General features: G+C 35.3%; 1 protein-coding gene and 1 long non-coding RNA gene across 6 annotated transcripts in view; both read left to right on the forward strand.

Annotated features, from left to right (window-relative positions):
* LOC124434807 overlaps positions 1–15,517 on the forward strand; it is a 74,416-nt gene that overhangs the window by 11,297 nt on the left and 47,602 nt on the right. For 2 of the 5 annotated variants that reach the window (XM_046984723.1, XM_046984730.1), the window contains exons 2-5: positions 9,787–10,206; positions 10,409–10,635; positions 10,965–11,105; positions 11,376–11,480. In XM_046984723.1, coding sequence (XP_046840679.1) covers positions 9,787–10,206; positions 10,409–10,635; positions 10,965–11,105; positions 11,376–11,480 — 893 coding nt within the window. Of the gene's footprint in view, positions 1–8,252; positions 8,732–9,786; positions 10,207–10,408; positions 10,636–10,964; positions 11,106–11,375; positions 11,481–15,517 lie in introns of those variants that run through there. The other 3 variants (XM_046984725.1, XM_046984728.1, XM_046984724.1) reach the window with 2 other exon arrangements.
* Positions 1,638–1,974, forward strand: LOC124434828. The gene is made up of 2 exons (XR_006944908.1): positions 1,638–1,764; positions 1,901–1,974. It is a non-coding gene; the product is annotated as an uncharacterized LOC124434828 (long non-coding RNA).

Genomic DNA, 15,517 nt, shown 5'->3' on the forward strand with positions numbered 1-15,517 from the left:
CATTAAAAACCATTTCAAGTTTAAGTTCAATCATGATGCAGTGGAATAATAGCAAATGCAAGTAGGATAGGTGTATGTACGTTCAATAAAGCCAAAGTCAGTCTACTTTTGATTATGAAACTAATATCATTCGTCATTTTGGTCACATGACTTCCTAATATTTTGAAAATCGTAATTGAAATTGATAATTAATTAACAACATTATTTTAATTTCTGGAAAGTTCGCCTTCTTCAAGGCATCAACTCCCATTGTAGCATATCAAGCAACGGATGAAATTTTACCCAGAAAGAAACCTCGACGTTTTATTTTTGAAGATTTTCATCGTTAAGTTATATGATTAGTATTTCGTGCCGTTCTCTAATTGACACAAACTATTTGTTTGGCGGGTAGCACGCCTCCTTTTTTCTATGAACAAAAAATGCGACTGATTTATTTTGATAATGACAGATATTCTTGAAAAATTTGAAGTTTTGCACTTACTTACTCCTTCCTCGATTTAAAATTATATAAATATTAGCTATGACGTTGATTACATTTGATGCTCCTTGTTTGATAAGGTAATCTGTAATTTTTATTTGTCCGACCTATTAATCTCTTTTATATAGCATGTTTTCGTGCTATCTTGCCCAGCCCCCAGTTTCAAATCCGCTCCACAGTCACTAATGAGGTTAAATAAGAACGTTAAATTAGAGTTGAAACAGAAATTGTCATTTAACAATTTGAACAAATATTGACAAATTTATGTATAATTAAACACAATCAATGTTTTTCTTTGAACAGCTCTAAGAAACAAACGATTCCCACTCATGAAGCGAGTTGGGGAAAACGAACAAGAAATGTGCGTTGAATCTGAAGGAGAAAGCAAGCCACTAGCAGGGAAACCATGTTCTTCAGCAATGTCACAACAATGGGTATCGTTAAATAGAACTAAAGAAACTGTGTCCCTCATGAATGTTAAAACTTTACAATGCATGCATTTCATTCCTGATTGTGAAAAAGAACATGGAACAATTACTTTAGGACAATGCAAAAAAAATAGTGGCGACGAACAAGAAGTTATGAAGGAAAACGAAGACAAAGACGAAACGAACGTACTCAGAGTTTTTGCTAGAAATTGCAACGAAAAAATTAATGTGTTCATGAACAAACAGCCCCGTGGTCAAAAACGTTATTCGATAATCTATTCTCAAGATGGAGATGAAAATAAAGCTATAACTTGGCATTACAAAAATAACCTGAAGACAATAATCAAATACAAAGGTATGGGCAAAAGTTTGTACAATAAACATAAACAACGTAACGCATACGATAAACGTGACTATGATTCTATATGAATGCTTGTAAACTCAATAGAAACACTGGATCGACAATTAGGCGGTCGTTTTTGAAGCCAACTCTTTGTCAAAAAATTACAAAGCTGCAAATAATTAGTGTAAAGAAGTTAACATTATTTCACTCATGGATGGTTGTGCAACACCATCGACCGCTAGATACGTTAATGAAAATCGTCAAACATACTTTTCTATAGGGTGCTACCGTTTTTTTAACTCAACATTCATGTATTCTCTTGTGCGAAAGTCGTCCAATGAAATGCAAGAGCAAGCATCTATGCTCCGTTGTTTCAAGGAAACGCCACATGCCGAGTAAATTGGTCCGAATCGAAGCAGCTTAATGAAACAAAATGGAGGAAATTAACGACACCTAACGACGATAAATTGATTTACGTTGAAAATAATACAAGTGAAAATTTAAAAATTTTAAAGGTGAGACTGGCTGTACATTGATTGAACCGATTCGGGTGGACAGAAGAGAACTTCGCTCACCATAACTTATAGCTGGCCACATATTAGCAGCATACCTCAACGAATATTTGTTTTTCTTTTATTTTTGATAATCCAGGTGCAAAATAGCGCATTACAAAAGTACCAGAGTTATTTGATGAAACTAGTAGTTACCTGTGAAAGCGAAACAACCAAAGAAAATCTTGAAAGTGAATCTCATTGTTTGCTCTTAAAGTTTTCAACATTTTAGTGGTGAGTCACTCATGTTGTCACAAGCCGATCCAAAGTTACGTAAAATATATTATGGCTGCTAATATCAAAGTTAAAATACCTTAATAACAATGCCAAGGTTGTAACGAGTTGAATCTTACAAAAACTACAGGCTGTTGCAATATATTCTGTGCGATGCTGAATCCGCCACTTCATCTAATCTTTCTTTAGTACGATTTACACAAATTGTTTGCGATGTTCAGTTTATAAAATAAGCTATGAATTGTCATGGCATGATCGATATGAACAGGCAGTAAAATAGTTACAAGTAAGTTATTCTTTTTTTATAAATATTTAAGAAGCTGGTTACGCTTTAGCCAAACTGTGCTCTTGCTACATATCAAAATAATTTCAATAGAATAAATAGAATGTTGCAACTTTGCGTGAAATAAAATCGTGTTAAAGTAGGAGCGAGCATGTATAGAAAAAATTGTACTGTCCTTGGATGGGTATGGATCTCTGTTAGTTTTCTCTTATTCTTTAATGACTAACTCTGTTCAATACCACGAGTTGAACAAGGGGAAATATTTCATTATGCTGATTCTTTAGGAACAACTCAAGGGGACAACGAAGCCAATGACAATGTTTAAGAAATCAAGTATATTTAAAGAAGGGATCATAACATCAGCGCCAACCTCGAGCAACAACCACACCCTCCAAACCCACAAAGATTGGGAAGAAAGACTAATATACACAATTGCTTTATGAGTGTTTGTACCAATCTTGGCCGTTATCCCCATCCTGTTCTTGATATTTTATGTGTGGCAACGAAAACATACAAGGTATCAAACTGCTTCTTATGTTTTTACTTTTCAAAGGATTAATTCCCCTATATAAACAACAAAATAAATGCGTTATTGAATACGATGATACACGCGTATATTGCAGCCACTACACATTGCAAATCCAAAGCGAGAAAGTCAGTTCAATTGCCTTCAGGCTTCTTTGAGATCAATTATTGATGAATTATGCAAACTCTAGATGTTTGCTGACATCCAAGATGACCAGTTTTTCCAATACAACATGTACATCATACTTGACTTCTGAATAGTTTGCCATTGCAACTAGTTGAAATAATGTTACAACACCGAATCACAAAGCACAACATTGACTGGGACTCGGCAAAATGCATCACTTACAGTACTGACTATAGACAACGGCTTTCATTAGAAAGTTGGTACACCAACTTGGATCAAACCCCCTGAGCAGATCACAGCAATTACCGGCACCTTACAAACGACTTATTCACAATACAAACAAACGATCAACTAAAAACATTACACTTCAAACTAATTCACAATGACAATACACAATTGACACCCACACATTACCACTAAAAACGTCACACCTAAATCACACATCACAACTAAAAATAAAATTTTCACTTCACACTAATCCACAATGACAATACACATTTCCTGTGCACACAATACAATGACGTAAGAACCAAATAACAAATACGGCTAACCTGACGTTTACTCCTCATTTGACTCTGAAGATGACTACCGCTAAGGTTGTCGAAACGTCAGTCAAAAGCAACAAAAACAGTCCTTCTCAGGACTTTATTAACCTGGACGATCATCATTTACAAATATATAACGATACTCCCGGGTTCAAACCATTTACTTTATAACAATACCTTTTGTTAAAATGAGACTTTATAGTAGTTAGCTTAAGTTTATAGAAACTTCATCTCTGTTTTTCATATAGTGAGATGAAATGAACCTTTGTTGTCAATTCACATTGACTCCACTCCTATGATATGAAATACTTGAACCAGTGTTAATTGTAATATTAGTAACATCACCGCTACATGTGTACTTCTCTTCTTCAACCTATTAATCATGGCCACATTGTCATGCATTCAAACCAAACACTTGCCGCTACTGAAAACAGGTTTAATATAATTTCTGAGCTTTCTTTTTGCAATGAGTTATACATAAATTCTTAATCAATCGATTTCATTTCAATATACTTCAATATTAAGAAAAGCGTCTTCAATATCGCGAGGTGAAGTGGGTAACCATTTTACCTGGATGTGAGCTTGTCACCAATTTTCTGTGCCTCGCTTCGATAGTTTCACACATCCCTGGATTCATGCTTTACTAAATCCTTTCATATTTTAAGAATTATACAAAAAATTCTTTGAGTAACATATCATCGTGTAAATTCAAGATTTGACATGCTTAAATTCATAGACACAAATTTAAAGTAGCACTCCGTCCTTATTTCAAAATCATCACTACCACTGGTAGGACTATCCCTCTGATAAAGACTGACGTGGTACCTTCGGATTTTGCCGTACCTTTCACACCTTTTCTGGTTAGTGGACTAGTGCTCGTTGATAAAGTTTCCTGTAATGGTAAAGTATACACTATGTATTGTTATAAAATAAAAACAATAGAACGCGTGCAGTGATTGGTCTAGAGCCGTGTTTACAAATTTATTTTTTTTTGACTCTTAAAATGACTACCGCTAAGATTGTCGAAACGTCAGTCAACAACAAAACAAATAAATTTATATTGACACACCCGCACTCCTCGACGGCTATTACTAAACATTGAAAAAAGCTTTAATGAACTATAAAGAAACATAAACAATCCCTCTGATATTATGTTAGAAAGGTCAAACAAACAATTTAAGGCCCGTTTCAAATGTCGCATTTTAAATGCGCCGAATGCATTAAAGAAAAAAGAAAATGGGATAAAATTCCTCATTATCTTTTGTTTTAAATGCATTCGGCTCATGTAAAATGCGACGTTTGAAACAGACCTAAGGTAGTTTCGTCACGTGCATTGGGCTGTAACTTTCTTAGATTGACTGACTCAAACACAATCAGAAACAAAAACCAAAGTGTTCACCAAAGTCTAAAAGAATACAATAAAAAATCCACGCAAGTACCTGACCTGAAGCTCAAAAATGGAAAATAACGCTCACCCGGAAAACTAAACTTTCAGTGAACTAAGAACTTTGTTCCTGTTATCTGAAGCAATAAAAAACGTAAGAATGGTTTTTTATATGTTCGGGGAAGTAAACGCATGCTTGAAAATCAAGGAGAATAACAGAGGTTTAGTAAATATTCAACCAGACTGAGAAAAGAAAGTTTCATAAATCTAGCAGTCAGAGGTAAGTTCCCTAAATGTCTAGGCGACAGAGTAAGATTTGGTAAATGTTTCAATTTATGCAGTAACTCGAATGGCTATAAAATATCCCTCTGACGCCTCAAAGACGGCTTCAATCTGTGTCAATATGTTTTACATAATGAAAGATAAAGACCATAGTGCGTTTAGTGATAATTTTATAGACACCGGAGACTTTCATTTTCGCAATGTCGCAGTTGCTTCAAACATTGCAAAAACAATCTTTGATAAACGTTAAGAACATCATGTATAACAAAGGATTTAAAAACAATTAAATGCTTGCCAATGCATATAGCGTGCACGATGATGTAAATGTATACATTCTACGCAATATAAGCATGTGGGACACGTAGGTCACAGAATAGATAACATACAGAAGGGGCCACTTAGCGAAAAATGCGGTCCTAAATTTTAATGCGCATGCGCTACTCCGCCATGTTGGCAGCAAGATAAACTTGCTACACTAAATAAGGGTAGCAATGTACAACTCAAAAATCTTGGCGTTATTACTTGAAAAGTTGAAATATTTATCCTGAGACGACCAAATCAAAGCTGTGCTTTAATGGGAACATACAATCAACATATTTTTATGCTTTTTCATGTACAACCAATGTGTACAATTCTATCGAGACCTGTATGAGAAATGCTGTGCCGTGGCCGTGTGGTCAAGGTTACTCGTATTTATTTGTAAAGAACGGAAGCGGAGAAGCGCTTAACGAACGTCTTTAAATCAGAAACAAGAAGGCACAATGTGAAATTTATCAACGGACGGGCTACACTAAAAAAGATATTTCGTATGGCATTGGATTTGGTGCTTTAGAATTCAGACAAATTTAGTCATATCCCGAACACTCGATAAATGTTCATTGAGAAATTGCAAACTTGTGCAATTGTATTTAATGGCAATGCCATATTGTGTTGGGAAAATTCTTATATTGTATGATTGTAGCTAACTTCCAGATGCTCTTATCTACATGTTCCTTATATTTGTCATGTTTTAGATAATTTAAAGTATTGATTCCGTTGTAAGGAAATAAAATTTTCCTCTTGCTTCTATTAATATATATATATTGTTATTTTCGTTACATAGCTGTCGCTGCATTAATTTTCAGATTAATTTTCAAGTTAAATATGCTGCACAAATATTCAGCCACACCGTTGCTGCATCGATTTGCACATATTCATCAATTGGAGCACTACCACCATCAGCCTTGGGTACAGCCGAGTTGCTTTTCAAATTTGATTCGCTTTTCGCTTGCGTCAATAGTTCCACACTGAATTCAGCAAAAGAACAAAGAAGTGCAATAAGCAACAGCAATAATCACATTGCTTTTCTCAAAGAAGCAATGTCCTTTATCCAGGGAATCAAAGTGGTAAAAGATGGTAAAAACATCACAGGCAGAATCAAATCACTGAAGGGATGGCTTATATCTATAAAGGCCATTATCTGTCTCTGGACCTATCTTCATGCCACACATAATTTTGCGTTCTTGCTTACCAGAAGATTAAACACAGATGCTCTAGAGAATTTTTTTGGGGACAATATGCCAGCAATGAGGTAATTCTGACAATCCCACGCCAATACAATTTATCAGAGCTTTTCGAAAGATTTTTTTCAGTTCACTTTTGACCTCTTCCAAAGGAAACTGTTCTAAAGATATGGACACTCTGCTAACACAATTTTCAAAAAAAAGCCCAAACCATTTAGTATGCTTGAAAATCAAGGAGAATAACGGAGGTTTAGTAAATATTCAACCAGACAGAGAAAAGAAAGATTCATAAATCTAGCAGTCAGAGGTAAGTTTCGTAAATGTCTAGGCGACAGAGGAAGATTTGGTAAATGTTTCAATTTATGCAGTAACCCGAATGGCTATAACATATCCCTTTGACGCCTCAATGACGGCTTGAATCTGTGTCAATATGTTTTACATAATGAAAGATAAAGACCATAGTGTGTTTAGTGATAATTTTATAGACACCAGAGTCTTTCATTTTCGCAATGTCGCAGTTGCTTCAAACATTCCAAAAATAATCTTTGATAAACGTTAAGAACATGGGGAATGCTATAACCCGGGCGATGATCGGGGATGCGCCTATTAACTTCCCGGTCAGCGGCAAAAGCCTTGACATAATAATCGCTATAAGTACAAGATGTTTCTTGTATAAAATTTCATAACACAAAGTATACAGCACAGCGCCCACATTGTATTATATGTTCATTTGGCTTTTACAAAATATGCGGTCTTTTTATAACGAAAGTTACTGCAAACGCGCATTGTGAAGTATATTATTCTTTGTTATTGAGCTTGCTTGTAATATGTTCTAAAAGATATTGATGATGCTCAAAAGTATTCTAAGAGAATAACGGAGGTTTAGTAAATATTCAACCAGACTGAGAAAGGAAAGTTTCATAAATCTAGCAGTCAGAGGTAAGTTTCGTAAATGTCTAGGCGACAGAGGAAGATTTTGGAAAATGTTTTAATTTATGCAGTAGCTCGAATGGCTATAACATATCCCTCTGACCCCTCAATGACGGCTTAAATCTGTGTCAATATGTTTTACATAATGAAAGATAAAGACCATAGTGCGTTTAGTGATAATTTTATAGACACCGGAGACTTTCATTTTCGCAATGTCGCAGTTGCTTCAAACATTGCAAAAACAATCTTTGATAAACGTTAAGAACATCATGTATAACAAAGGATTTAACAACAATAAAATAATTGCCAATGCATATAGCGTGCACGATTATGTGAGGGGGTGTTTACATGAATCCGGAATGACTTTCAATCCCGATCGAAACGTGATGTCAATCCGTGTTTACATGAAACTAATTGTTGTTTTTCTTCGCACTCATTTTAACCCATTTAGCCTCTTTATTTGCTTACGAGCTTCAATTTGCCAGAAGACAATACCCATGCCACATGCGTGCTTCGTCATTAATCATGTAAACATGCAATAGGATTTCTTGGAATGAGTTCATTCCGGATCGAAACTCATTCCGGATTCACGTAAACACCCCCAAAATGTATAAATTCTACGCAATATCACAGAATAGATACATACGTGGCAATATCATGACTATTTACATGTGGGACACGCAGGTTGAGAGAGTCAAAGAATAAAGTTACTTGCCAGATTGAGCAAGGAACCAAACCTCCGCCATCCATCTTTCGAAGTCAAAGATTGTCTCCTGAAAATACGAACATAGATGTGGAGGATTAAAGCACAAATGAATTTTGAATTTAGCGTGTGGATGGTTGTAATTTTTACGATATGCCTTTCCAAATACGGAAATGGCAACGAACTGAGAATATTTCGTCGTGAACGAGATATATTTACCAACATATACTATTCAAGTTCACAAACTGAAAGAAATCATAGTCATGACTGTATGAAGTACAACGCTGAATGTCATTTCATCACTAAGTGTCGCTTTTGTGAATGTAAAGAGGGAACGAATACTTTTATTATGGATAATAATGACAAGAATAACAGAGGAAGTTGTATCAAAGATGAAGAAGTAAATCTAGAATCAGGTAAGATCTTATAGCGTTTTGTAATGAAAGTCCACAATCAACAAATATACATTGAAATCGAAGCAGCATTATTACCGTCTACCATCACATCACAGGATTTAGGTCGCTTCCACCTAGATATGATAGGGTGTAGTGACGTACATAACGTACGTATAATATTTTCTCCAAAATAATGTCTGACATCAAAGGAAATAGCCCACCCTAGTCCTACTGAAACGCATAACTTGACCTGTTAACAACGTAAAACTACTTAAATTTCGAGTACATTATCCGTCTCATAATAAAATAACTCTACCTCAGCATCTGGTACCTAGTTTAGCTAACATATAGAAAAGCCTTTAAATAAATTGCACAAAATAGATACTCATAAATGGTGTAAATATAACTTCTTCACTAGTGAATAAAATACTCACAAAAACGTAATAGCCTTCTAGTACATTGACCAACGCTCGGAGCTCATACTCAGTTATAAAGAATGAACAATTAGTGTTCATTGCTATTGTGGAAACCATTCATTTTTGATTGCTATACAGACTGGAGAAATTTCAATACTTGGAACGGTGGAAGACCATTAAAACTATGCTATTGCTTTTAGGTTTTATCCAAATATATTCAAGAATGAACTTATGTGAATTTTATTTTGACGTTCCGAGCTTTCAAAAGTTCAATCCTGAACAGTAGCTACTAAAAATGTGCGAAAGCATATGACATTTTTAATAGTTTCAAGACTACTTATGTACTTTCATAAGGGTAAATTGTAATAACTACATTACTTTTTACTCAGGATAATTTAAGAGTAAATAAATGTAACATTAGCCATGTAACATGAGCCTTTGGCGTTGGGGAAATTGAAAAATTATTCCCCATGTTTTCACTTTAAACCACTTCTATTCCATCCATTTTCGTCCAGTTACGTTCCGTTCCATTCCTTTCCATTCTATTTTATACTCGCATAAATAACTAAAACATTATCAAGATCGCGATGCAATTATACCATAAATTAGTTTAGCTGATGGTAAAAATATATCATGTTCATGTTGCTATATTTTTTGTAGACTCAGACAATGATGAATTTACTCTAGAAAATACCGTGACAAACAAATGTTTAAAACAAGTTGGGAATTCTGTGTGGGGTACGACGTGTGGAAATTCATTGGATCAAAAGTGGATACGTCTCAAGACAAATAATGAACAGCTCATGAATCTAAAATCACTTCTTTGCATAAGTAGATACGGCAGTGTAGTTGAAATGAGTCAATGTCGATATTTTGAAATGAGATCGCAAAAACTGGGGTGCACGTACCAAACAGATCTAGGAGCTACTTTCACTACGACATTTATTGCAAATTTCAGTGACTACCTAGAACAAACTACGAACGGAAGAAGAATCTTTCGGTCATATACCGGTCAATATTGGAAAACACACCAAAATAAGACCGAAGTCAATGTTTGCGAGAAAAAAACAGAATACAAAGGTGAGAATACAATGTTGTGGAAACATTCATGCAGTCTAGTTTCCGCCAATATTTTTGAGAAGAGAGCAATTTTAACCATAGATGCTAAAGTCCTACGTAATAGGTTGCAATGTCTGAGCATCCACGCAAAAACAACGATTACTTCATTTAAAAGTACAAGTCCACCAACCTGTTTCATGCTTAATTTACTCATTTACTACAGGTTGCTATCGCCTTTCTGATGGGAATTTCATGAAATATTTGAAATTTAACAACAATAGCCGGAATGTGGAAAAATTCTCTGTTTCTGCGCCAATCTACAGACAAAATAAAAATTGCATTGTGGAAGAAGATTTCAAGTATATGAAAGATGGCAATAAATCATACGAAGATGGTTCAAAAAATCTTTTTAAATTGTCCAGCACTGGCGAGGCTACGAAAGAAATCGAGGTAAAACCATCATACGAAACGACCCAATCAAGTTATATATAGTAGCACAAGACGCAAAAAACATCGTTCATTCCATATAAGTTTTGTGGGCTTCCCATATAGCGACATATTGTAAACAAGACATACATAAATGTTCGTTTCGTAAATTTCTGCATAATTTTACGGGAAAAAATTGGCCATTACTTAACCAAAACTTAACCACACCGACCATTTATGATAAACTTTACAGAACAGGGTATCCTACCATTAAAAAGATGAATACCATTGAAAAGAGTGGAAAATTAGGACAACAAAGGTCAAATCATACACAAACCACATTTTTTATTTAGATTAGAAACATGGATGCTCTACGACAATGGAATGGTTCATTATTGCAAATACAAATCAAATGTCGCAACGAAATGTTTAACACGGAAGAACGTCACTGTTTTCTCATAAAACTACAATCCTTATTACCATTGGAACCAGAGGTTAGTTCAACATAACAAAACACGATAAATAGTCAACTATTCGGGTGGCGAGACTACAAACAATATATCTTGGAAGAGCTTGTTATTGTAAACCAATAAAGTTAATTGAGGTGACGTCAACCACACACCACACGTCACCAAATTTCCATCAATTTCAGTAACGATAATCAAAGAAGCTCATTCGTAGCTTTGAGAAAAATAATATCATTTTGAGAGTTTACAACCCAGAGCAGAATAGTCTTTTATTCTGCATTCCTGCATTTTTAACAGGAAGTACCATCACCAAACACCGGTCCTTTACTCCCGAAGACTACTATACAAATTTCAATGACAGAAACAGGCAGGGAAAGTGTGAAAAAAGATCAAAATCAGATGGTAATAGGCCAGACTTTAGCACAGGGATAGTCGCCCTGGTGGCGTAACTAAAAACAATATACCAAGTTCTCCCGATATAACGATACTCCCGGGTTCAAACCATTTACATTATTTTCAACTTATATGACACAATTAATGACTTAAATTTACCACATCAGTTTTCTACTCATGATCACATTCTCAACAACACTAGCACTTTGCACTGTCTTCATTACAACAATCCTAATCTTTTGCTTTTCCTTGAGGCGATTTATGTACGTTTCAAAAAGCCTCAGCTGAACTCTGGTCTGTGAAGGCTTCTAAAGAACTTGTATTTTTTTCCTAATTTCTTTGATGTAATTGTAATTAGTAACACCTTCTAAAGAAAATATTTTTTTCTAATCCCTGGTCTAATTGTAAATAGTAGCACCTTCTAACCTTTTTTTCTTTCGAATGCTTACGTTTATTCCTTTGTAGCTAAAAACAATATAAGATCACGCTTGCTTGTAAATAAACACCTAGTTTGATAATATAGAGTGGAAATATTCCTTTACATCTTGCCTTTTTCAGTTATAACTCGTAGCCAGTCGGCAACTGTAAACACAATACATTTTTATAGAAATTACATAGCGGGAGTATAACTTGCTGGCTAGCTAAGCTATTGAGCACAACTTCACTGTGGTTGACCGGGTTCTCTTTAAGTTACCTTTAATGTGTGGTCATTTTATATTTTGCCATCTTCGTGATGTATTTGGTAGTGGGATTGATTTCTTAAAAACATTTCTTAGACAACATCAACAACCTCGAACAACAACGTCGACACAGACCCCGTCCAGATGACCACATCACCAACATCAAGTAGCAACCACACACTTCAACCCCACGAAGAACGTGAAGGAGGCTCATCTCAGGCAATTGTTATAGCAGTTTCTGTATCAATCGCAACCATTGTCCTTGTGTTCGTCTTGTTCTATTTTGTGTGGTACCAAAAACATATAAGGTATTAAACTGCTTCTTATGATTCTACTTTTCAAAGGATTATTTTACCTTTATAAACAGCAAAATAAACGAGTTATTGAATACAAGGATACACACGTATATTGCAGCCACTGCACATTGCAAATCCAAAGCGAGAAAGTCAGTTCAATTGCATTCAGGCTTCTTTGAGATCAATTACTGATGAATTATGCAAACTCTAGATGTTTACTGACATCCAAGATGACCAGTTTTTCCAATAGAACCTGAACATCATACTTGACTTCTGAATAGTTTGTCATTAGTCAACAACTAGTTGAAATAACCAATCTTTTGCAAATTGCAACCTATACTACATATTGCAATTTGCATTTACGTTAAAATTGGAATTTATAAGTACGAAAGTTTGGGTTTAATAATCGACCAACACATATCTTGGAAGAGTAACACTGACAAAATTTGCAAAAAAGTAGCAGCCAGTATTTCTGCCCTTAGAAAATTAAAGCAATACACAGACAAAAACTTATCTATATATATAATGCCCTGGTGCATCCCTACTTCACATATTGCTGTGAAGTTTAGGGTGTATTGGGTGAATCTCGATCCTAAAGACTACAAAAGCTTCAAAATAGAGCTGCAAAACCTATTCTAAACCTTGGCAATAATGTCGATCATTGTAACGCATTACAAGAATTGAAGTGGGAACCTCTTGAAATACTTGGGAAAAAAGCTAAAGCAAAGCTGATGTATAAATTATTAAAAAATGCAGGACCAAATTCACTTACTAGATTGTTTATCGATAGAAAAGACATCAGTGATTACAATCTACGCAATATTACAAGTTCTTGATGTCCTATGCCTAGTTTCCAACCATCTTCTGTTCAATTCATTCCATTCATTCCATTCCATTTATTCATTCTCATTAATTCATTTATTCAATCCTTCTCCACTCCTTTTCTTTTCCTCCTTTCCACTCCTCCTCCATTCACTCCCTCACTCACTCCTCCACTCACACACTCACTCACACACTCCCTCCCACACTCACTCCACCTCACTCACTCACTCACTCACTCCTCACTCACTCACTCCTCACTCCACTCACTCACTCACTCACTCACTCACTCACTCCTCCTCACTCACTCACTCACTCACTCACTCACTCACTCACTCATTCATTCATTTATACTACAGATGTACTACGAGATGCACTATTACGATAAGATTAGTTTTTCTTAGTAAAAAAGTACAGTAAATACATAAATTAGGACTCTTGAAATGTTTCTGATACAATATAATAGGATAAAAACTTATTATGTTTCCGTCAACAAAATTTATCTTTTATATTCTTTTAACAGTTCGAAAACTGAACGTGAAGTGCTTGACTCCCATGGTAAGTATATTCACTGAAAATGAAAGATCAATGATCAAAATGACATCCCACAAACGAATGGAAAAATCGTCATTCTGATGATCGCTACACAGAAGAATAGTATGATTTGCCACAGCAAACGTGTTTCTTTGTTTTCACTCTAGAATTAGCAAACCAACGAGCTGGAAACTGAACCAACCGGAGTGGAAGGGAATGTTTTATGACCTTGGGTGAAGAAGAGACGTATACGTATGCCAATGATGAAGAAGAAAACAAAACACAAAGTCGTGCGTGTGAGCAACCTGCTGGTGATTCTAATAACAAACACAACATGAAAACAACAAAATTCGAAAGGCCACCAACACATCAAACAGCAAATAAAGACAACTATACCCCATTGATGAAAAACCGTACGAGCAGAGACTCGAACAGTCATTATTACCAGCACTTGCAAAAAGAATCAATCCAAATCAATGGTAATAATTCCATGCTCTCTTTATCTCATGGCAATGAACAACCAAACCAAAGTGTTGAACCGGAGTGTATTAGTGATTACGTTATCCCAAATGATGCAGGACCACCCACACATCAAACAGCAAATAAAGACAACTATACCCCATTAATAAAAAACCGTACGAGCAGAGACTCGAACAGTCATTATTACCAGCGCTTGCAAAAAGAATCAATCCAAATCAATGGTAATAATTCCATGCTCTCTTTATCTCATGGCAATGAACAACCAAACCAAAGTGTTGAACCGGAGTGTATCAGTGATTACGTTATCCCAAATGATGCAGGGACAAGCGTTTATAGCAAAAAGCAAATAAAACCAGAAAATAGAACCTCGTATACTGGCGAATATGCTATCCCAAATGACATTGAACACACGAGAATTGCTCGCAAAAACAATACCAATAACACAGTTACAAAGGTCGCAAATTCTAACGATGAAGACCCATTTCAATTTGTTGAATCCAATGTCCACGGATATGAACCGTTGATGAAAAATCGCAGGAGTAGTGACCACCACTACCAACACTTGCAATAGAATGGCAAAGAACGAACATACTGTGGAATTTGTTGTGAATATAAAACAAGTAATTTCCAACGTTGGGAGACCATTGCAAGAAATAACTTTTCAAGTTAACGAAGTTCCTTTTTAACGCAGTGAAGCGACCTACATAAGCTACGACATTCTACGACATTCAAACAGTAATTCTACTTATAAATTGAGCATATTGTACGAATTAATGCAATAGCATTTTCTTTGAGACAATTCCACTTTTGCCCTCCTGTTGACACAATTGAAGACCCCCAATGAATCAGACATTTTCAACGGCTGTCACAGGAAATTTGCTCCTCCCCTAAATTTCCCGGGAAATTTGGTCCCACGGAGCACTTTTTCTAGGAAATTTGGCCTCCTTGTCAGAAATAAATTTCTACGAGTTTATAAGCATGATTTTTTGTTTACTTGAATGTTTTATAAAACCGAATGCGTTTTAGAAATGTGCGAGTATTGATTTGTTTAAAATCACTAACTTGGCTTAAGCGCAAAAATAAGAACTGCCATTTCTGGGTTGTACTCCAATGAAGTGAAATTTGCTTTTATTTTTTTATTGACTTAAAGAAGTATTTAAATGCTTGTAAGCAATTTGATATATCTATTAGCTCATTTTACGCACGGTGGAACTTAACAAATGTTAATTGCAAAATT

The sequence above is a fragment of the Xenia sp. Carnegie-2017 genome, unplaced genomic scaffold (assembly GCF_021976095.1).
Source record: "Xenia sp. Carnegie-2017 unplaced genomic scaffold, XeniaSp_v1 HiC_scaffold_14, whole genome shotgun sequence".
NCBI classification, from domain to species: Eukaryota; Metazoa; Cnidaria; class Anthozoa; order Malacalcyonacea; family Xeniidae; genus Xenia; species Xenia sp. Carnegie-2017.